The sequence below is a fragment of the Amphiura filiformis genome, chromosome 1 (genome assembly GCF_039555335.1).
Source record: "Amphiura filiformis chromosome 1, Afil_fr2py, whole genome shotgun sequence".
In the NCBI taxonomy this organism is placed as follows: domain Eukaryota; kingdom Metazoa; phylum Echinodermata; class Ophiuroidea; order Amphilepidida; family Amphiuridae; genus Amphiura; species Amphiura filiformis.
Window position 1 is genome coordinate 60245958 of NC_092628.1, and position 23187 is coordinate 60269144.

At 36.2% G+C, this 23187-nt stretch overlaps 1 protein-coding gene across 1 annotated transcript in view; it reads left to right on the forward strand.

Moving 5' to 3' along the window:
* The window catches only part of LOC140150041 (BTB/POZ domain-containing protein KCTD5-like), a 35802-nt gene that overhangs the window by 8353 nt on the left and 4262 nt on the right, over window positions 1-23187 (forward strand). The window contains exons 2-4 of the mRNA XM_072172049.1: window positions 12421-12529; window positions 21953-22044; window positions 22673-22768. Coding sequence (XP_072028150.1) covers window positions 12421-12529; window positions 21953-22044; window positions 22673-22768 — 297 coding nt within the window. The remainder of the gene's footprint in view (window positions 1-12420; window positions 12530-21952; window positions 22045-22672; window positions 22769-23187) is intronic.

A 23187-nucleotide genomic window follows, 5' to 3' on the forward strand; every position in this document is an offset into this window, starting at 1 on the left:
TGTAGGGGAAGTCAACCAATTTTGACCAAAATTGTGGTAAAAGTTGAAATTTTTGTAAGGGGGGGGGTACATTGAAAGTGGGTGGGGGGGGGACTGGGAAATGAAAAACATTTGGAGGATGCAGTGGCGTAGCCAGGACTGGTTCAGAGGGGGGGCAAGGCAAATTTCAAGGGAAAAATTTTGTGAAAATTCCAGTGTCAAAACTGGGCTAAATGCCGGGCTGAATGACAAAAAAGGCCTCAAAATCTTAAATATCAGGGCGGCCAGCATCCCCGGGGGAAATAGGGGGCAAGGCTTCTCACAGAGGGGCAGCCCCCTTGCTACGTGTCTAGGGGGAATGCAGACATGCCAACTAGTACGGTTTCACCGTATTTTGTACGGTAAAACGTGAAAAATACGGTAGTACGGTCAACCCAAAAAAAATACGGTATTCCAGAATTTTGACCAAAATAATAAAATGTTGTGTCTGAAAAAGATAAACAGCTGCAAGATTAGACTACCGACTGAATTACTGGTATCATTTGAACACTTTCTTGGTCTGTTAAAGTGGTAGCCTACATGGTTTTTCTCTTGACTTTCGATGATGCATGCACATTAAAAAATTATTATTTAATTTAATAGGCCTACTAAGATGCTTTCCGAAATAATTTTCTTCCGACTTGCAGATTTTTCATGCACATTAATATTTTTTATTAACCACCTAATGCTACGTCTTCTGAAGGTATTTAGTTAACTCTTTAGCTCTTTTGGTGCAAAAGAAAAAGCTTACAAGAAGGTTTCCAACCTCCTTTTACTTCCGACTTTCGCACCATGCATGCACATTAAAGAAATATTTAATAGGCCTATAAGATGGTTTCCGAAATAATTTTCTTCTGACTTGCAGATTTTTCATGCACATTAATATTTTTTATTAACCGCCTAATGCTATGTTTTCTGAAGGTATTTAGTTAACTATTTGTGCAAAAGAATAAGCCTACAAGAAGGTTACCGACTTCCTTTTACTTCCGACTTTCGCACGATGCATGCACGTTAAAGTAATATTTATAGGCCTACGAGATGGTATGTATGGCTGTATAAAAATTGTTTGATGATCCTTCTGTTCCAAAAAAGAAATCAAATTTGTTGTGTAATAATTATGAGCCCCCGGTGCCAAAAATTGCTTGCTCCCTACTTCCGCCTGCCCGAAATCACCTGCCCGCCCCCTCTCTGGGGCGAAGCGATGGGCCTACTTGCTTATTTTAATTACTTCAGATTGGTCCAAGCCTTTTCTTTTCTTTTTTTCTTTCTTTCTTTATTTATTTATTTATTTATTTATTTATTTATTTATTTATTTATTTATTTATCTATTTATTTATTTTTTATTTATTTAATTTTTTATTTATTTTTTATTTATTTATTTATTTATTTATTTAATTAATTAATTTTATTTTATTTTATTTTATTTTATTTTATTTTATTATTTATTTATTTATTTATTTATTTATTTATTTATTTGTTTGTTTGTTTGTTTGTTTGTTTGTTTGTTTGTTTGTTTGTTTGTTTGTTTGTTTGTTTATTACTTCGTTGTACACCTAAAGAGTAATATTTGAGTGAGTTTGTGAGTGAAAGAAAAATAAAAGAAAGAAAATAACTCAATCCGACACGCTAGCTCATTAATATTCATGACCTGCTCTATGGCGTATATGCATACGTCAACAGAATGCGGCCATTTAAAAAAAAAATTGTCCGGAGAGATGTCAAGCCAGGAATATAAAATGGAAATTGCCTCCTTTTGAGCTGATCGATGTAAGTAAACCGTGTGGCATATTAATTATGCTCCATCGTACACTATCAACGTTCCCATTTTAGTTGATTTTGAGCGCTAACTTACGACAAAATTACATTTTTGTCCTAAACACATGTGCTAGCGTAGAAATGTAATTAAGCCGAAATTAGAGTACACAGCCATCTAAACCGCCCAATTCTGAAAAATTGGTCGATAATATTGCCTCAAATGTTACATGTGCTTGAATACCAACATGCCTGGATGTCTTGTAAAGTTGAATTTTTGGGAAATAATAAATTAATCTATGAATTCCGGAGAGTTTAAAGACAGTTTGACAGATTCAAAAGTTCAGTCGAAAATTTACGTTTTCTAGAACTTGTAAATTGTATTTCGGAGGCTCAGATATTAAAATTTTATAGCAAGAATGTAATTTTGGAATGTTTGACATATGCCTACAATTTGGTAGAGAAATCGGTGTGAAGTATAATATAATGTCAATGGTCCAAAAATAAAACAGCGAGCGGTGCAAGCGAGGACCCAAGTCATAGGCTTCCAGTGAAAATCTGATTAAGGCTATAAAAATAACAATGAGAAAATAGTAATATATAAACCTTTACCTTTAAGATGAGGTATAACTTTTATTTTTCTGATGATTATTTCTGGGCCAAATTTGATATTTAATGTGGCAAATTCATCCCATTTTTTGCTCAAAACCTCGAAAAGAGGTAGTACCCTTAAGCCGTATTCAGTTTTGCATGGTGGGCATGTATGTGAATTCGCAACTTTCATTGACATATGATTTGAAAGCAAACATACAGGCCTTCGTTATGTACCAATATGGGCATTGGCATGATTGGCAGTGTTTCACAATACTGTCATGATGTCAAATTGTATTCGTAGGTAACATTCGGTTACCAAAATTTACCTACGAATACTTGCTTTTATTGTTGACATCTCAGAAATATTTAAACGCAGGCTATTGAAACTTGGTAGAATAAAGAGTGTATTACCCTGCACTATTGCTTAACTATTGTTTACTATTCTCTCAGTTTGTGGAAATGACACAGCTTTTAACATGTATTCGGAGGTAATGCATATTTTTACCAAACCTACCTTTGTGCCATTTAGAATTTCTGGCAGCTAAACACAATAATAAAGATGTCGAATGCAATGCATTTCAGTATTGGACATATCAAAGCTTGTATCAATTATGCGCATTTATTAGTGATTTCCATTTTTAAAGATATATCTAGTGCTATGAAAAATTGTATTCGTAGGTAATGTAAAAAATACCACTCAAAAAATGATCACAAAAAATTCATAATTATATACAAATATGTGAAAAATTGAACAGGCAATCTTTGAATACATGCCTTTCAGGAAATCAATTTAGATTCAATCCAATGACTTCTTTTCATAACTGATTTGGATGTTTTTAAAAATACTTTAAGAAATATTTTGAAAAAATGGGTAAAAATAGCATGTTTTGAGGTCTCTGTTTCTAAGTTTTTCACAGAAGGGGGTCTTATTATATATGGCGCGAATGCCAATTGATTAATACTTTTAAGTTATGGCCCTGAACATGCCGCGTACACTTTTCATTGGATTCGACCATATATTTGTCACCAATGTCCTATCATTTTTTGAGAAAAATGCAAAAATATGCACAAAATTGGCCAGGTGTAGTACCACCTTAAATGCAAACTTGCCAACAAATTAATACTATACATGTAGGACACCCTACCGAAGTACCGTTTGTCAGGGGGTCAAACCCCTGGCAGTGGCACCCTTTTTATTTTTCACCCACGCTTTTTAGCCAGGCGCCCTTTTTATCAAAAATTGAGCCCCAATCTTTTGTGACCAAAGCTTACAACACTGGAGTTATCAAATTCGGAAGACTGAACATCAGCGCAAATTTCACAAATTTCATAGTCATTTCCATTAAATTTAGTTAAAACTATCTGCACCATCCTTGTCCATTTCAGATTCCAAATTGATGCAGAATTTATCCTCATCTAACAAGCACTCATGATTTTCTTCTTCATTAGAAATATTTGCGACATTATTGGCACAATTACTGCATGCAATTATCTTACGAAAAAGATTTTTTAAAACCAGATCTTCCACCATTTATTTGGATTCTGTATGCATGTGGGAGAATAGTAGGGGGCTGACATCCTGAATCGATTCGATGGTGATACATCAGTCTCTACACAGCTGCTGTGGTTCCGCTCACTCCACTACTAGTGTGTAGCAAGTGGGCCTAAGCTGCTGTGTAGAGACTGACTAATCGTGCCATTTATAAAATTTATGGATCATCAAATTTACTATGGGTGATGTTTACAAGTTGAATTACTTTATTATATTGGTAACTTTACCCACACGCTTTAATATTGCTCCCACGCTTTTTAGAAACCCACCCTTTATACAGTAAAAGTTTAACCCCCACCCTTTTTACCGATTTTGGGAATTCCAAACCCCCATGCTGTACAGTGAAGAAAGCGTGTCAGACAAACAATGTAAAGGTTCTACAACTTGAGAATATGTCCTCAAACGTTCGAAATTTGTATTTAATACAACTGTCCCTGCTCATGTTATGATTTTTAGGCAGTGTTTGACTTGCAAAATTTGAAAATGATTTACTATTGTGCAAATTGTGCAACATATTAACTGTTCTAACTGTGCAGAACTGATTTGCTGACAGGCTTTTCAAAAAAGGTTACGGTTACTCTGTGCAACAGTCTTCTCAATTGCTACATACGGGTGCGAATCCTGGGCAATGACAAAGAATGACAGGAAGAAGATAGACGCATTTGAGATGTGGTGCTATAGGAGGCTGTTGGGAGTATCTTGGAAAGACAAGACAAATATCTGGGTCCTGAATAAGATTGGCACAGACTTAAACATTAGAAAGTCTATCATTGACAGGAAATTGCGCTACTTTGGCCACATTGTAAGAAATGATGGTGGAGTTGAGAAGCAGATTCTTCAGGGAGTTGTGGAAGGCCATCGTGGAAGGGGACGTCCATCAACATCTTGGACAAATGATGTGATGAACGTTTTATCACATGGAATGTATGGTGCAACATGTTTGGCTTTTGATAGAAGTAGATGGCGTACTCTTGTACATGTTTGGCTTTTGATAGAAGTAGATGGCGTACTCTTGTGAAGACCACAGCAGCTCAATGCTGCGCCATCTGGCCCAGAGAGAGAGAAAGCCGTTTCTTGTTAAATCTGTTCTATGGGCATGAAACTTGGTGGGTATTATGACCATGTATATAAGAGGGAAATTTGTTAAAGGTAATTTTGGGGTCATCCATGGTCATTCAGGGGTCATCTGAGGTCAAATTCATGAAGTTTGTCCTTTGGACATGAAACTTGGTGGGTATTGTCACCATTTATTCTTTAAAGGTCATTCTTGGGTCATCCAGGGGTCATCTGAGGTCAAATTCAGTCTGCCTTTGTGTGCCAAATCGCTCCCTTATGTGGAGGCATCATGGTCAACGCAAAACTGCGACATCCGAGAACTGCCGTCCGTCTAGTTTTAAACTAGTTTACCACTTGGTCCGTCAAAATTAAACTTTTCATGTAGTAAACCCCTTCTGTCCATTACCCGAGGCTAGCACTACCACTGTTGTGGAGCAGGCATGATTAAAAATACTACCAAAGTGTCTTGACCTATTTGCACTAAATTGTGGAATTTAAGTGACCAATTATTCAGTCTGAAATACTTATTTCCTAGAACTTAACAATCATTTGATAAATTAATTTGTCTGATGACACAGAGTCCTTTACCTTTATTGGCTGTGCGCAGCTTTATGGCAACCTAAAATTCTGGCATCAAATAATGAAATGGTATCTCATGACTCAAGTCCTAAGAGGTAGTTTAGAAGATCAGCTGCCATATCTTGTGTAAAATTGACATAGTAAAGGAAATGATTCAATTTGCAGAGAAGTTGGAAGTCGTATGATAACTTAATTGCTGAATGAGGTGGTTGATGTGTATACGTGTAGTTTGTCAGGTCCAAAATTGAAAGCAGACCATGATGCAAGATATCATTTTGGTTGGAACATAGACTCAAATCCCTAGTATTAGAGGGTCTGTGGTTGGAATTAAGATTTTGAGCTCTGTGAGCATCAGTTTTTCGGGGGTGAGGGGCATGGGGCAAAGTGAATTATAGGGGGTAAAATCAACAAATTGTGCACAAAATTGCCCCCAAAGTGGAAATTTTAGTAATTTTGGCTTTTTACTAGGGGGGAGGGGATAGCAAGAGTTCTCATTTATTTTGGCCTAAGCAACTACTAGCATGACAGTTCCTGATGTAAATTGACAACTGTATGGATATTAGGCAAAAAATAAAAGGTCTGTTTGCCCTTTTAGCTCAAAATTTATTTGGGTCGGTAGGTTGATCTTTTTTTTTTTTTTTTTTAAAGATCGCAAAGTATTCCATGGTATCGACAGCTTGCTATGGACCATTTGGTCAATGAGAAACACTTAACAGTTATTAATTCTAGCTAATTTGCAGGCACAGGCTGTTGTGTTAGACTTTCAGCAAAAGTTTTTGGTCTTGGTCAGTAATGTTCACCTAGGCAACTTTAACAGAATGCGCGGCGCAACTCTGCTTGTATGTCCAACGCAGTCAAGGCGCATTCGGTATGTTGTTAACGCAAGCAAATGTGGTGTAAACAAAACAAAATTTGCATTCAAAATGCCACTTAGATTTTTTAATTATTTTGAATTTTGGCGCACTGAAAGCAGAGATTATAGATTCATTGGTGCACAAAGATGCATATTTAGACCATGCGCCAGATACAGCTTTTACAAGTGTGAAAGTCTTACCGTTTTAAAATTTAAGGACGTTTTGTGCATAATTTTGACATTTTTTTACTAAAACGTCGATTTCTCAGAGTTCACTTTTGACAATATTGCGCGATTTTTGTGACAAGATAACTCGAAAAATATGCAATCAAAGGGTAAACTTTTTGCACTATCCTTTAGAGTAGGCCTACATCAAAGTCTAGGGAAGGTTTTTTCATTTTTCAAAATATTTGTTTTAAACAAAAATATACACCATTATGTGCAATTTTTAGCTTAATAGAGTGACAAAATTGCTTTTTTCACATGTTTTTTACAAAATTACGAAAAAAGAGACAATTTCAAAAAATAAAAACCTTCCCTAAGTTCATGTCTCTTCTTCATGAAAAGCTAACTGAATTTGTTTTACTCCGTACGGATTTTTTTCTAAGTTGTCACAAAAAAATGGGGGTAAAAAAGTGATTTTTTGTGATGTTTTCAAAAACTTGAGATTTTTCAACAAATCTGCGTCACCATGGGATTCCTTGACTCATTTCCTTTCCAAAAATGTATAGTTTTATATACTTTGGACATACAATTCAGAAATAATGAAGCTCGAAAAGGTCCATGTTCTCTCCCATTACTCTGCCCTTAAGTTACGTAGTCATGCATTTGTTTTAAATATAGACCTACAGCATTCTTTGACATGTGAATATATTAGGTCTACGCCTTTTAAGATTTAGGGATTCAATCGTGTTTCACCGTTGTTCATCATTGATTAATGATGCGTCCGCGTCGTCTGCATGGTTTACTTCACGAGGGCAGCTTTAGCTAAAGCTGCCCAAGCGAAGTAAACCACGCAGACGCGCCAGACGCGAGTTGTTAATCGGTGATGAACAACGGTGAAACATGATTGAATCCCTTTCAACAACGAAAACAAGCTAAATATTGTCCAATTCTCATGATTTTTTTATTCGGAATATCTGTTTGTTATTTCCACTCAACCATAACATGTTGATAGCCTACAATGTATCAGCAATAAAACAAAAGAATGAAGCGGTAATGTTTAGCTGCTACTTTAATAACATTAAGAAAGTGTTTACGCATAAGTTCCAGTCATGAAGAATTTTACGCGCTCATGCTTAACACGTACACTTAACCCTGCGTTTGTGTATACGCTACTGGAAAAGTGTGGATTCATCACGGATTAACAACGCTTAGTTTGTGTACAAAGGAATAGGAAGAGTTGTTGAACTACATTTCACCAATATTTAGTGCTGAGAAGTGAGAACTCAATCAAAATGTTAAAAAAGCTTGATTTCCAATTTGAAAATAAAAAGTGACTGATTTTTTGGGTCGGTCGGGAAAGGGCAATCAAACCTTATTTGGGTAAGAATTTTCTAAAAGTTTTAAACTGACTTTCAGCACAACAAATTCAACTAACCTTGGAATTTTCGATGTGTTGACACATCTTCATCAGAAGAAGTCCACTGATGTTGTGTTGGACATTTTGTTGACCATTTGGCAACTGTTGGTCGAATGAGGTCATTGTTCATTGGAGTATTTGGGTAAGGGTTAGGGTTAGTGTTAGGAGAAGGTAAACGAGTGATGGTCAAAGTAAGATTTTGAGGGCAAAATATCACATGGATCAAAGTATTCTAGCCAATATACAGGAGAAAGAAGTACCTCGCCTTGCACACTAGCACAACTAAACATGAAATGGAAACATAACATGCATAGCAGAAAAATCAAGAGAAAAAACTCTGGACATACCTGCCTGTGCTGGGACTTGAACCCCAGACCTTCACTTGTCGGGCGGACGATCTGACCACTGAGTAACACAGACTGTCCCTGATAAACAGGAGCCAAATACAATCTTGAAGAGGTCAAAGTGTCTATAAATTTTTTAATATAAATTATATTGAATAAAGTTTTCTAACCGGGAGGACATTGACAAGGGACAGCTAGAAAATCTGATAGTAGGCAAGTTGATAAGGTGTTGATTACCTCACATGCCAATACACCCAACATCTGTCACTGCATCCCAGCAACATATATTCCACTTGATGTCAAGTATGCGGCCTGCAAACCTGACTTGAATGAATTGCACACAGTAATATTGCTGCATTCACACACAATCATGCAAACTGGAGCATGCTTTTAGTTATACACAGTCTGACGCAGACATGTTCAAAGATAAACACAACGGATACAGAACATTTACATTTACACATAAAATTGATTGCTTGTTTGTGTGTTTGTTGTTTTTATTTATTGGGGGACATGGTCTACAGTGGCGGTGTCACGGGGAGCATGAGGGGGCAAATTCCCCCAGTCAGAACTCTTGCCCCCCTGTTTCCTCCCAGTAAAAATCCAAAATTGTGAAAATTTCACCTTTTTGCAGTAATTTTAAGCAAAATTGGTTGATATTGCCCCCTGAAATTCACTTTGCCCCCTCAATGCCCCCCGGAAAAAAAATTTCCTGAAGCCGCCACTGATGGTCTAAGGGGAGACACATTCGTCCATATGTCTGTTATAGATAAGTAAATGTCCCAGATTGGATATATTTACAAGCACACACCATACACACACACTCAACACACTACCCCCCCCAACACACATGAATGAAAAACAAAATATTACTTTACAGGTCTATATTTATGTCATTTGGGATGAGCTTTAAAAGATGATACAATTTCCAACCATGCATGGTGTCCATTGGCCTAACTTGTTTTGCTACATGTACATTACTTATGTGTAAGCAATCCTGACAGTTGTTCGGTGATATGATTAGGTGACAGTGGTGTTAGTTGACCGCTGAGCCTGGTAGAGAAGGTGTAGATGACCTTTTAGTATTTTGAATGGGCTATCAACGAAGAAGATGCTATAAATGACAGTGAATGGTACATGTAGCTCAGGTAATTTCTGGACAATTTCGAACAATCTATAAAAAAAAACAAAATCAAAATTAGAGAAGATGTGAAAGATTTTATAAAATTTTATTTATTGGAGACTCTCAACTGAAATATAAAATTAATTGTCAAGTGATCTCATGGGCATGGCTTTTTAGCTTTAATAATGGGAAATAGCTGTTCAGTGCTACTGTTGCAGTCACAAATAAATAAATGTGGCAATATCCTGATAGATCATTTTAATTTAGTGGGCAATATACTGGCCATGTCATGGTTACATTACACAATCCACATGCCAGTCATTTATAGTGATATATGAGCATAGCAGAATGTTATAATTAAAACTTATTGATTGGCTTTACAAATCCACAAAGAACATTTCTGTTATAATTCTCTTTAATAATTGATGCTGATATTTGCATGTGACATTTCTGACAGTATAACCTCAATTAGTACAATGTTGCCGGTTTTTTTTCATGTGAAAAAAATAAAACAGCTAGAATGTGAATTTTAAGATTACATGTACAACAATTTTCTATTTATTTATTTATAATGTATTTATTTATTTAATAAAATGAATATTAAATCTGTTCATCTGGACTTACTATTTTTGATAGCGACAGTATCGCGTCTCATCCAAGACGCATCATCAGGCTGACTGACCAGGTTGTTGACTATTGACCTGTGACGTACTTGATGGTATGGCGTTACAGGGGAGTCGCCGGGGTAGCTTCTGGATTGCTGCGTCGTAGGTCCTGGACAGGTTGTGGCGAAGTCCCCCTCCTCTGTTGAGCGAAGGTTCCTCCCCCGGACATGTATTGCCTCCTTAACTCCTCTTTCAAACCACTTATGTTCTCTGTCGAGCACTAGCACATCCTTGTCCTCAAAAGAATGGTTGGCAAATTTGAGGTGCGTATAAACTGCCGAATCGTTCAAACCTGTAGAACTGGGTCTACGGTGCTGATACATACGCTTGTGCAAGGGTTGTTTAGTCTCCCCTATATAGGAGTCCTCACAGTCAGAGTCTTTGCACTGGATGGCATAAACAATATTACTTTGTTTATTGGGGGGTTTGTCCTTGGGATGCACTAGTTTCTGTCTCAAAGTATTGCCCGGTTTCAAGGAGACGGGATGTTGTGTTTCGAATATTCGTTAAGCTTCTCCGAAACCCCAGCAATGTATGGGATGGTGATGTTCCTTGGACGAGTGCTCCTTGTGGTAGAGGAATCAGACGAGATGGATTTTGATTTCTCGTGAGGTTTGAGAGCTTTCTCAAATGTCCAGTTCTGGTACCCACAAGTACCTAACGAGATTTGAGGTGATTACGTTCTTCCAACTTAGCCTCCTCGGTAGATGGGATTTTTTCTGCACGATGAAATAGGGTTTTAATTACCCCGAGTTTGTGAATGAGCGGATGGTGTGAATCGAACAACAGGACCTACGACGCAGCAATCCGGAAGCTACCCGGCGACTCCCCTGTGACGTCATACCATCAAGTACGTCACAGGTCAATAGTCAACAACCTGGTCAGTCAGCCTGATGATGCGTCTTGGATGAGACGCGATACTGTCGCTATCAAAAATAGTAAGTCCAGATGAACAGATTTAATATTCATTTTATTATGTTTATCTACCTGGATGACTGAGAATATTCACATATTTATTTATTTGTTTTTATTCAAGAAACAGGGATGTAAGTTTTCCGTTTTTTTTACGGATTTCCGTTTTTTTCCCGGAATTCGGATTTAAAAAAAAAAAAAAAAAAAAGATCTTCATATCAAACATAATGTACGACTGCTGTTGCTGACAAGGTCTGTCTGTAAATCTAAATTGCAATTATGCAATTATGATACTATTTGAAACAATATGACTAATAAATAACAGCAAATCCTATAACCCTCAATCCAAAAAGAAAGGTGATCGATAGAGGTGGATCTACAGGGAAAATTGTACCTGGGTATTTATTTATTTGTTTATTTATAATTTATTTATTTATTAATTTGCTTTTATTTACGAAACAGGGATGTAAGTTTTCTGGGTTTTTTACGGCTTTCCGTTTTTTTCCCGGAATCCGGATTTTCCTGGGGAAAAAAATTGATCTTCATATCAAATATAATGTACGACTGCTGTTGCTGACAAGGTCTGGCTGTAAATCTAAATTGCAATTATGCAATTATGATACTATTTGAAACAACCAAATTCAGCATGACTAATAAATAACAGCAAATCCTATAACCCTCAATCCAAAAAGAAAGGTGATCAATAGAGGTGGGTCTATAGGGGAAAATTGAATTAACTTGCTCTTGTGGCTAAATTCTTCCCTTCAGGCAACTTGCGCTTTAAAAGCGCTCATTATTAAATAATACTAAAAGTCACTGCGTCCATTTTGGAAGAATTGCATTGAAATGAAAGTGTTATGATAATGGCTTTTTCAGTGCAGAGATGCATTGTGCGTTCAATTATAGCTTATGTAATCGCTACACAAGATACGCGTATTTCATTTCTTTTTTCTTCCAGACTGATTGTGATAGTGCAGAGCTATAATGTTTCACAAATTAATGCAAAATCTCAACTGTAGCAACAGTATATGCTGAATTTGATTAAAAATGTGTTACTTAATATGGGTGGGCCCATTGCGCAAAATTACTTCTGTAATGTATCAAATCTAAAAATATACAATTGAATTGAGTTGCAATGTTCAGCATACTGAAAAGTATTCAAAATGTTTCGGTTTTCACAATTAATTATTGTTCAATTTTTCCCATCGGTGAATTGAGCTAGTTGTATATACTTGTAATATGTAATATGAATTGACTTTGTGTTTGTATGACATGATTTTTTTTGCGTGGTCATGCAATTTCCTCACAACTTTTCTCAGTGGTCTTGAGATTTCCACAAATATGTTTGATTCTTAACACTCAATATTTCTATTTTGTTTATATTTTTCAGGACGAGACTGGTGCCTATTTGATAGACAGAGATCCCACATATTTTGGGCCTGTTCTTAACTACTTAAGACATGGCAAATTAGTATTAAATAAAGATTTAGCAGAAGAAGGTAGGTTTATTTCCTGGTCCCCGCACTCCCGTCCATCCGCTGGTATTCATGCTTGTCAGTGAACTTTAAAAACACCCCCTTTTGCATCTCATTTTGCAAAGTTTTCAGGGGAAAAACACCCCTTTTTTAGCAATTTTGCAAATTATTTGGCCTTTGACAATACCCCTATTTTTAGATGTGCTGAACGGAAAATTGTGAAACTGCAATATTTTCGTAAAACCACAGATAAAATATTACCTCTTCTCTGTTAAAAGCAAGAGAAGTGATATTTCGATGAAAATACCCTCTTTTTCAATTTCGCGAAAACAATTTTTTTTTGTGTGTGTTTCGCGAATCACTTTTCTTCATCTGAAAACAGCCCTTACTTCGCGAAATTTTAGAAGAGCATGAATACCCGCGGATGCACGGTATTTAAAATGACATCTCATCATGTAAGGATTTCAATCAAGGGCTTAGCCAGTGACCTGTCTTTAGGACAAAAATTACACACTATGATTGCATGTTTGTAAACAAAACTGCACTGATTATAATTCTTTCAAATGTTGTTTGCTTTCAATATTGATGTCCTCATGGATGAGCAGGGCTCGAATTAAGAACCTTTCCATTGGCAAAATCCAGCCTGTAAATCAAGCTGTAAATGCTGGCGGGCAAGTTGTAAAATACAGCCAGCTCAATTGACAACTGGTCTACGATGAGTTAATGCTTCTTTGCCATCCATTTACAGTCACCATTCTGAAAGGTGTTTAGATGGGTCACTGAATAATGTTATGCTTCTGGTGCAGCTCTAAACAGTAGCATGACAACAAGACTTTATTTAGAGGAACAAGATTGTACATCTTTGCACAGTGCTCCGTTTATTATGGGTCTGCATGCTCTTCCTCAATTTCATAAAATGGTGGTTTTTCAGATACAGAAACATCATTTGTGAAATACAAGAAAAGAGATCATTATTTCAAAACACAGACTCGTTTTCAGAGTGGGTAAGTTGGATACAACTGAGCCAGTGTTATCTTGAAAGGGTGTTTATCACCTAAAAACTTTGCAAACGAATATAAAAAAATACTCGAGGTGTTTTAGAATTTGGAGAGGAGCATTCGTACCTGCACATACACGGGAGTGATGGGACTGGGGCAAACAGATCTAGACACCCATAGACTATTTGGATTTATAGAAGGTAGGTGGGATAAGGCAGTGCAATGCTAAATTGCTGTTATTGCTGTGATCACAGAGAGCTAGAGTGAGTTTTGTAATGAATAACTTAAAGATCACAGATCTACTGACTGAGCAGGGCTCAGCTGTAGTCATCCAGTTAGTATAAACGGTTATTGCTCAATGCCACACAATGCCCCAATCAGCCATCCAACTGCCCGGCTGGCTGCCCGCACAAGTAATTGATTCCACGGAAAGGTTAATTGAAGCCTCTGGGGAACGAGTGAGAGAGATAAAATTGGTGGGGATGAGGACTTAATCAGGCATAATTCAAAGGAGAATAAAAAATGACAAGCTTTAATTGGTTCTATTTGTATTATGAAATGAGGAAGATCCTTCAAGGTCTATAACAATATAGTCAGTGATAGTGTAGTATCAGAAATATCAACTTGCTATTTCATGCATGTTATTGGCCAAATTGAATATAACGCTTCAAACGATATGACTATCCACATTTGATGTTTACCCCAGAAAAGATTTGAAAATACCCACCAACCCCCGGGCACCAACCTGCACTTATGCACCCCTGCATACCTACGTACACACCCCTACACACTCCCCCACACCATGCTACGTAACCTCAGCATACATTTATACTACACATAGTGCAAATATACTGAGAGTACACTCTTAACTTTGCATTCAACAACTCTTCCTATACTTTTGTACAGGAGCCAACCGTTGTTAATCCGTGATGAATCCACACTTTTACAGTAAGCGTATATGCAAACGAGCGTGTAAAATTCGTCATGTCTGGAATCTGTAGCTTATCACGCAAACAAGTTGAATTCAGTATTTTGGAAGTATCGAATAAAGATTGCCGTTTTATTAGCTCATTGCGTAAGCAATGAACTATAGGCATAGTCCGGATTTCTGTTTGTTTTTTACTTTCTCTTGCTACATCGTTTGAGCAATGGATCTGGTAATTTGAGGGAGCGATCTTTGCATGATCGTTCATGATTGTTACTTATTTAGCTAGGATAATTCGGACGGAAAGTGTGATTTTTGGAGCATTTTGTTACAAAATTTTTTACCAAATTTCATGGAATAGTCTCCTTTGCAGACTGTTTGTGGTGCTGATCATATTACAAACACTGTTCAAACTCCTTGATCTGGCGATTTTGTAAAAGAGATGTTGAATTTTGTTACTTCTGTGCGGCTTCAATATTTGCTTTTCAGTGTTGCTTGCCATACATTTTGCAAGTCCATAGATATTGCACCAAGGCTAACTAATAACTCAATGGTGCTGCTATGTGCTAATGTGTAATTTTTCCAATTGGAAGGTTTTTGGGGACCAGTAAACAACTATAAAGGCTTAGCAGTCATAAAATACTGAGCAAATAAACTGAGAGCTAATTAAATACACTTAATTAGGTCAGGCAAACATGTTGTGAAAGTAATTATATCGAGAAGGTCGTATCTGCAATAGCTACCCTATACATAATCTTAAAAATAAAGCACTTGACAGCTATTGCATAAACCCTATCTATGTGTTTTTACAATTTTGTAGTATTAGCTACTTGCGGTTCGCCATTATGCACTATGTGGGAGAGCCTCGAACTGGCAGCATACATGAATGGGAATTGAACTAGTCATAACGTTCTGTGTAAGGTTACATAATTCTTCCTTTCATGTATGCTGCCAGTTCGAGGCTCTCCCGCACATAGTGCATAATGGCGGAACTGCAAGTAGCTTAATAAGAGATAAAGACAGTACACATTAGGGGTTTAGGGCAAGAAAACCCTATCTGCAATAGCTGCCAGGTGTAAAATGTGTACAATATAGAATGCAGAAATTACCCAAATGTCTATGGAGCAGCTATCACTGCAAACCCAGAACGTCTAAATTCAGCAAAACTTCTAGTATTGGAGATTAGATATGAATCTAGAGTATTAGCCTTTGTTGAACTGATACTGGACAAAATTACTTACGGAAACAATTATTATAGACACATTCATGGTCTGCTAGCTCCCTCCCAATTAGTTTGTTATACACTTTTTCTGAAGATCACTAACTATTATTCAATGTTGATTGTTGTACAACTATATGTAAAATTACTGCTCAAATAACATCACCATTGAAATCCATGCTTATTGTTTGCTAGCAATTCACTGAACTGGAAAATTGCTCCTTTGCAATGATTTATAAGAGCCCATAATGTTACCCATGTTTGCTTCTTATTCCAGAACCACCCATGTGTAAAATGCACCCTATGCTGTTTTGGGCTTATAGTGTCTAATTTTGAGTCTATTTATCAGACTAGACTACATTTGAGGTCTGATCTTCTGGATTGTATACTCCCCAAATAGTGGTCTAAATTTGTGCCTATATTTAGTAATTAATCCCTCATTGTTACTGCCAAACCAATTTTAGAAGATCTACTGAAATATAGGCACTTTGGGTTTGCAGTGTATGGTCCTAAACCCTCAATATAATTGTTTCTTGTTTTCCTTCTCACCCAGTTGTTTGTCTCCAAGATAAGTACTTAGTGGTCCAATTAACATTATTGTTATCTTATTGACTATGCAGCTCGTAAAAATTTGGCCCTGCTTTATATTAAGGTGAGACAGGTGTAATCGGTTTTTGTGTGAATATCATAGAAATTTAAAACTTGGTACAAAGTAATTGATATAAACAAAAAATACTCAAATGTTAAGCATATTAATTAACTAATTTGCATATTTAATTAGGGAAAATGAGCTACAGCACCATTGGTGCTCTTGTTCAGTTTTATTGCTGATATCAACAGAAATCATCGATCTTTATTTTGTAAGGCTGACTGTCAATGATTAAGTGACATTCCTCATGAAATAATCATGTGAATTATACGATCTTTAGCTTGCTTACGTTGTTGCTTGTTTTCGTTGTTAGCTTGTTTTCGTTGTTGCGTATCTGCATGATTTACTTCGCTCTGGCTGCCCTTTCGAAGTAAACCATGCAGACGACGTGGACACATCGTTGTTAATCGGTGATAAACAACGGTGAAACATGATTGCATCCCTAATTCAAAACACAAAGTTAAGAGAGTAGTCTCTACATTAAGTAGACCAACATTGTGCAAACATTCCTGTTTTTAATTAATGAAGATGATAGCATTTAAAAAAACGATGTAACCTTGCAGTACATGCGTCATCTTCTTCCTTGGATAGTTATTTAGATACTAATGTTTTCATTAGTGACTAGAAATTGCCTTAAATAGATTGAGGACAAAATTATGATCTCTTGTTTCAATTTGTACAATTATTGTGAGTTTTGATGGATAAATAGTATACAAATGTTTTGCAATGGAAAGAATATTTTCTTGAAAGCCTTGAACAGTTTATATGTAACCAAAGGGTCATTATTTCTCAATTCACCCAATGGGAAACACCTCACCCCCTTCAAATTTGTTCAAAATTGGTATACAGGGTGATTTTGGCTGGCAAAGCTCAAATTTCAAATTTTAGCTTAATCGGACGCACGGTTTCGCGCTATGCCCCGCCCATTTTTGGCGATTTCGGCGAAAAATGGTGCGCCCATCAATATTGTCGCGACCATATCTCCGTAACCGTAGGTCCTACTGAGCTGAAATTGGTGTCATTATTTAGCTAATCTCTCAAAGAATCCAAATCTGCTATCATTGAGTATGTAGGAGTAAGAGAAAATTTGTGACCTTTTTTTTCTGTACTTTGACCTTGAATTTGACCTTGTTGCCCACGTGACTGCGAGACGAATTTGCGTTGGAATTATACCCCCATATGTTGTCTACAAAATATCAAAAAATTGGAGGGGTAATATTTTTTGTTTTTTTGCTAAAATTTGAAATTTGAGCTTTGCCAGCCAAAATCACCCTGTATATACCAATTTTGAACAAATTTGAAGGGGGTGAGGTGTAAAATCATATTTTTTTGGGTGATTAGAGAAATAATGACCCCAAATGAAAATGTTCTTCTTATTAAAAAAATTAATAAAAATAGTCGCTCAGTATTTCTTTTATATTTACTTTTCATCCACTTAATTTTATAATCACCTGGAAAACAAAATGTATTAAAAATATCTGAACTATATTTATTTTAGAAGCAACAACCATACTTGTACTTGGAGAATCGAGGTGGTCAGCACGGAAGAAACTTAATGCGTTTGTCAGATTTGCCATTTTAGCTCTGTGTTAGTGCAATGGAAAATTTATACTAGCCTGGAACATGGAGTGCAATAATCTTTTTTCAGTTGATGCTAAAAATAGCACAAATAATCAATAGCAATTGGCCAATCAAATAACAAGAATATTTATACACGTTTTATAATATATTTTGTATGATTTGTGGAAAGTCAATTCTTTCATTTCTTGATTAGAATTAAAGGGACATAATAACTTGAAAATGTTTTCGCATAATTTTAAATAATCAAACTTAAAAAAATTTGATTATTGAATGCATGACAAAATTGAAGACCATGACTTAGGGGCTGTGCAATAATGATGAGACCTGGGGAGGGTAGATTTTTTGATGAGCCAAAGGGGGGAGCAATTTTGGCCAGTCGAGAGGGGGGGCAAGCAATTTTTGGCACACATTCATGGGGCGCTTTTAAATAAAATGCTCTAAAAGGCTTAGGAAAACAGTACGAAACGCTTTTTCTAGACCATTTAAGGTTTGCAAATTGGGATCCCAAAAATTTGGCATGTGCAAAGGGGGGCGGGGTAAAGATTTTTTGGCGGGCCGAAAGGGGGGCAAGCGATTTTTGGCAGGCCAGGAGGGGGGCAAGCGATTTTTTGTGGGCCGTTCAGAAATTTTCCCCCCGGAGGCACAGCCCCTTATACATCTAAACATGCTGATGCATCCATTGCAGTTTGTGCACCCTCTTTCCCACCGCTATGTATGATTTGAACTCTAGATCCGGGAGTCAACCTCAAGCATTTTATGAGAATCTTACACATTTTGCCTCACTCTCCAGCTTTCCGGAAAAAAAGGGTTAAAGCCATCAAAATCGCCAGCTTTGCATTTATAGGTCTTGCAGTCCTTGAGCTAAGCCTAATAATATATCTAAACAACAGTTTCGGTTGTTTTCCCCTCAGAAAATTCTGGGGGGGCAGAAAAATCCAGAAATGATATTCCCCGGGGATATTCCTCATATGTGCGTTGCGTAATCACTTTGTATGTACATTACATTGTAGGTCTTGCTGTTCTTGAGTTAAGACCAATCAAAACAAAAAGTTTTGCTTGATTTCCTCATCCTAGAAATATCTTGCACATGTTAGAGGGAATGGTGGGGGGAAGAAATAACACCACACATATGAGCATCGCATAAGTACCATGTGCAGCGCTGATGTGCCAAATTTACAGCAAAGATTCATGTTTTTTTATCAGAAGAACAAGCTCCAGCTGGATCTATTTTCTGAAAAAAACCACCACATTTCCTGGCCTATATGTTTTCTTGAGTAGATCACATAGGTAGAAGTGACAACATGCAGTAAAGGTTTGTCCTGAGATAATGTATCAGTTACATTGAAATCAATGGAGGCTATATAGGTTGGCTTAACAGGGATTCATTTCTGTATTCTGTGATGATAGTAAACATGGCTGTTGCCAGGTGGTAAGATAGACTGACTAAGCATGCAGAAAAGTACACAGGGCTTATTATAGCTATTTGGATTGTGCTGTTAATGCTTCAAAAGATACAATTGTGCAGGCTCTTCACAGATGCTTGTTCACAATTATTGGACCCGATTCATGGTTGCTGAGTGTGTGTACATATTATATCAGGCCTTGTGTTTTAGATTTTGCCAGGCAAGCTGGCAACAGCTCCCCTTGAGGGTATTAAGGAGAGCTGTTCAAACCGCCTCCCTGACATTTTTAAGGAGAGTGGTCAAGTGGTTAAGGAGAGTGGTGGTGTAGTTTTTCTACATTAATGTCTGATGAAGGACACTTATAGAATGCAAAAGTGTAAATTTGAAATGGGTAAAATCTATCAATAGATTCCAGGTATGTTTTACTGATATTCAGTCATAATTTGTTAACAAACTTCTGTGAAACTATTGGGTGAAATCATGAAAAACTGCTCCCCTGATTGCATTTAAGGGGAATGATTTATAGCTCTCATCAAACACATTTAAGGAGAGCTGTAGGAGAGTGACAGCTCTAGCTCTCCTCAAAACAAAAGGCCTGATATACTGTGTTCAACCTAATTAACACTCTGAGCACAAAGAAAGAAAGAACCTGTAAGAAAAATATACAGCCATGTAATAGACCCTATTGAATACTATGTTGCTTGTCCTGATTTAAATAAAATTATGTCCACCATAAGGTACCACAGGGCAATTCTCATGATAATACAATAAAATAGGTGATAGGTATGAATGGTTGATGATAATACAATAAAACAGGTGATAGGTTGGCTGTCGAATCGAACTAGAGACCTGTCCCTCTATCACTTAAAACTTAGAACCAACATGTCTGCCATTTCAATTGTTATACAAGTCCGGTTGAGTTTATTCAATAGGTTCTATTTTTCAGTGGAAACATTGTAGGCAAATTCACCAAGCAGCATAATAACGTTAACGTATGTACAGGACTCTGATGTTTTATTTTATAAAACTAATAAGATGACATGTATCCATAATGAGATTTGAGCAATTTTTTGCACAGCTGGTTTACTTTGTTGACTTTCCAGAATATGTAACAGTATTGACATTAACATTGACATCATGAATGTTGGCAATAATACTTAAAAATTTAAGATGCATTTGCTATAAAACACCATTCTGATTTTCCAATGAATTATTCCATTATTAATAATAAATTGTGAATTTTTCTGCTCTTAAAATAAATTGGTTAAATCCTACATCTGGAAATGATAAGTTACAATGTACATGTGTATTTAATAAAACCATGATAGGGTCTATTGAGTTACGTACCAGTCCCGTTTTAATTTTAACATGACAGTAACTGATCAGTTTACAAATTGAAGTCATATACGATATGTATCACAAAAACATTACCTCCAACTGAAATGAAAGGACAAGTCATGGAAATCTGAAATATAGGCCCTAGTTGATTGAAATATTTTTAGAAATTAAAACTCTACTAATTGTATGTGTGTGTATAATTTTTTTTTGTCTCTAAGTAAATAGCATCGTATGCAACAAATGGTTCCTGGTGCTTATTTCACATGAAAATTAATAATATTGATTGGCTACAACATCTTAGCCAAAAACGCTGTCATTCATAGTCTGATCATCTATGGTCTGATGAAGCGCACTCATTTTGAGACCTGTGCACTTGCTTTTGAATCATTAGAGTACATTTTTTGAATACCACCACCATCAATTTCATTCCTATGCTTTTTGATATTTAAATATGTCGACATTAAACCTCTCTCTCTCTCTCTCTCTCTCTCTCTCTCTCTCTCTCTCTCTCTCAAGTGTGAAATGCCAATGTGTTATTTGATGATATATGTAATAGCCACTTGAAGGTGTTATTACGTTAATTTGAAAGTAAGCTTGCTGAAGAGATACAGGATGAGAATAAAAGAATGCATACAGTCATGATGAAGTGTCTTGACATTATTGTGCCAATCACAGTGTAAAGAAATAAAAGCTTGACTCACTGCAAAACCACCACAATTTTTTGTGTGTAAAATGTTCATGTTTTTTGGGAGATATAAGGGAAATTTTTCAAAAACAAATATGATGCTGGGCTGCTGACAAGAATTTGTTTTTTCTGTTAGCTTTTGGGTAATAATATTTGAAAAATATTAATGTCAGAAGTTGTGAAAAACTTTTGCCCTAAATATTATGCTGTATGTCTTAGGTTGTAATTGAGCATTTGACAGGTAATGTATTGGAACGTGGTAATATTTGCAAATTACTAATATTAAAAACATACCTCAAGTGTGTTTATCACATACTATATGATACTATGATATTTGTGACTTGGCATTTTACCATCTAAGAAAATATAACAGTGAAATTACATCAATTAATATTTTAAGTAAAAAAAAATACAAAAAACAAAACCGGGAATAAGTCGATGTCAAGAGCTACGAATGTGTCTTTTATACTGAACCATTTTAATGTAAAACTATACAATGCTTTCTATGTTTCAAAGGGTGGGCTTAAGAAGTGTGATACTATTCATGCAGTCGGCACAAAAGAGTATAGTATAATTTTAAATGATATTGTTCGATATCTTAGAGATTTCATTAAAAAGCCCATCTTTTTAACACATTTTGTTTTTACAGGTGTATTAGAAGAAGCTGAATTCTACAATATCACGTCACTTATCAAATTAGTTAAAGACAGAATGAGAGACAGAGATACAAGAAATGCAACGGTAGGTTTACAATGGTCACATGGTGATTCCCTCCTCACAGCAAAGATGTACTATATTTGGCTTGACTTTTGAAGGGTAATTTCCGTATCATTGCAGCTATTCCATACACATACGTCATAGAGATTAGACAAGCAGAGTGTCATGATTGTGTGTCTCTCATATGAGGGAGAATGTGTCAATTAGGTGTGTGCATCTTTGCAATGCTCAGCTGGTTTGTCACAAAGGTGTAGTCACCTAGATTCTCATAACATGTATGTGTGAATGCTAATGTTGGATAATTATACCATCATATTGTAGGCAGCTTCCTGTTGTAATGTAGCATCCCGACATAGCGCATACACTAATTAGTTCTATTTTTATCAAATTTAATTAGGCTTAATATTGTAATTATTCACAATTTTGGGTTTGGCTGATGCTGATTTCCTCATACTTTTAGGTCATGTATTCTTTGATATAATTAAGGGCCAATCGATTTATTTTTTATGATTTGTATGGCCGTCCCCAAATATTGACCAAATTGTTACATTTTACCCTTAATTAATGGAGTGTTTTTGGTCTTGGTCAAGGTTTGCATATTTTGTTGAGTTGGTCCAATTTGTAAGCTTTTCTTGTGTTTTTCATTGAACAGGGGGCAAGAAAACATGTATACCGAGTACTGCAATGTCAGGAAGAAGAACTCACACAGATGGTATCAACAATGTCAGATGGATGGAGGTTTGAACAGGTAAGGGGACAGAGTCTGTTGGGAGATGATGCAAGTTTGATGCCCGCACAGTGTTGTTGGTTTGCTCTCATGAATATTGAGTTAGCTTATAATTCTCCTGGAAAATGTTGGCATATTCAGACTTAAATAAACACATAAACATATGTGGAAAGAAAGAGTTATGAAACTTGGTGACATATGAATACATTTATGAAGCCAGTTTCTGATAAAATGGGAAATTGTAAAAAAGGTTTCACCATTGGTTGTTATTGTTTTGTTCCTCAATACTATTTTTTAAAGGAAGAGGATTTGAAAGACAGGAAAAATAAGATAAGAGATGCAGTGTTTCTAACAAGACAAAAAGTAGTTATATTTAGAATTACGTTTAAACTTGATCTCGAAACATTTATTATCAGTACCAATGATATTTAGCAGATTGT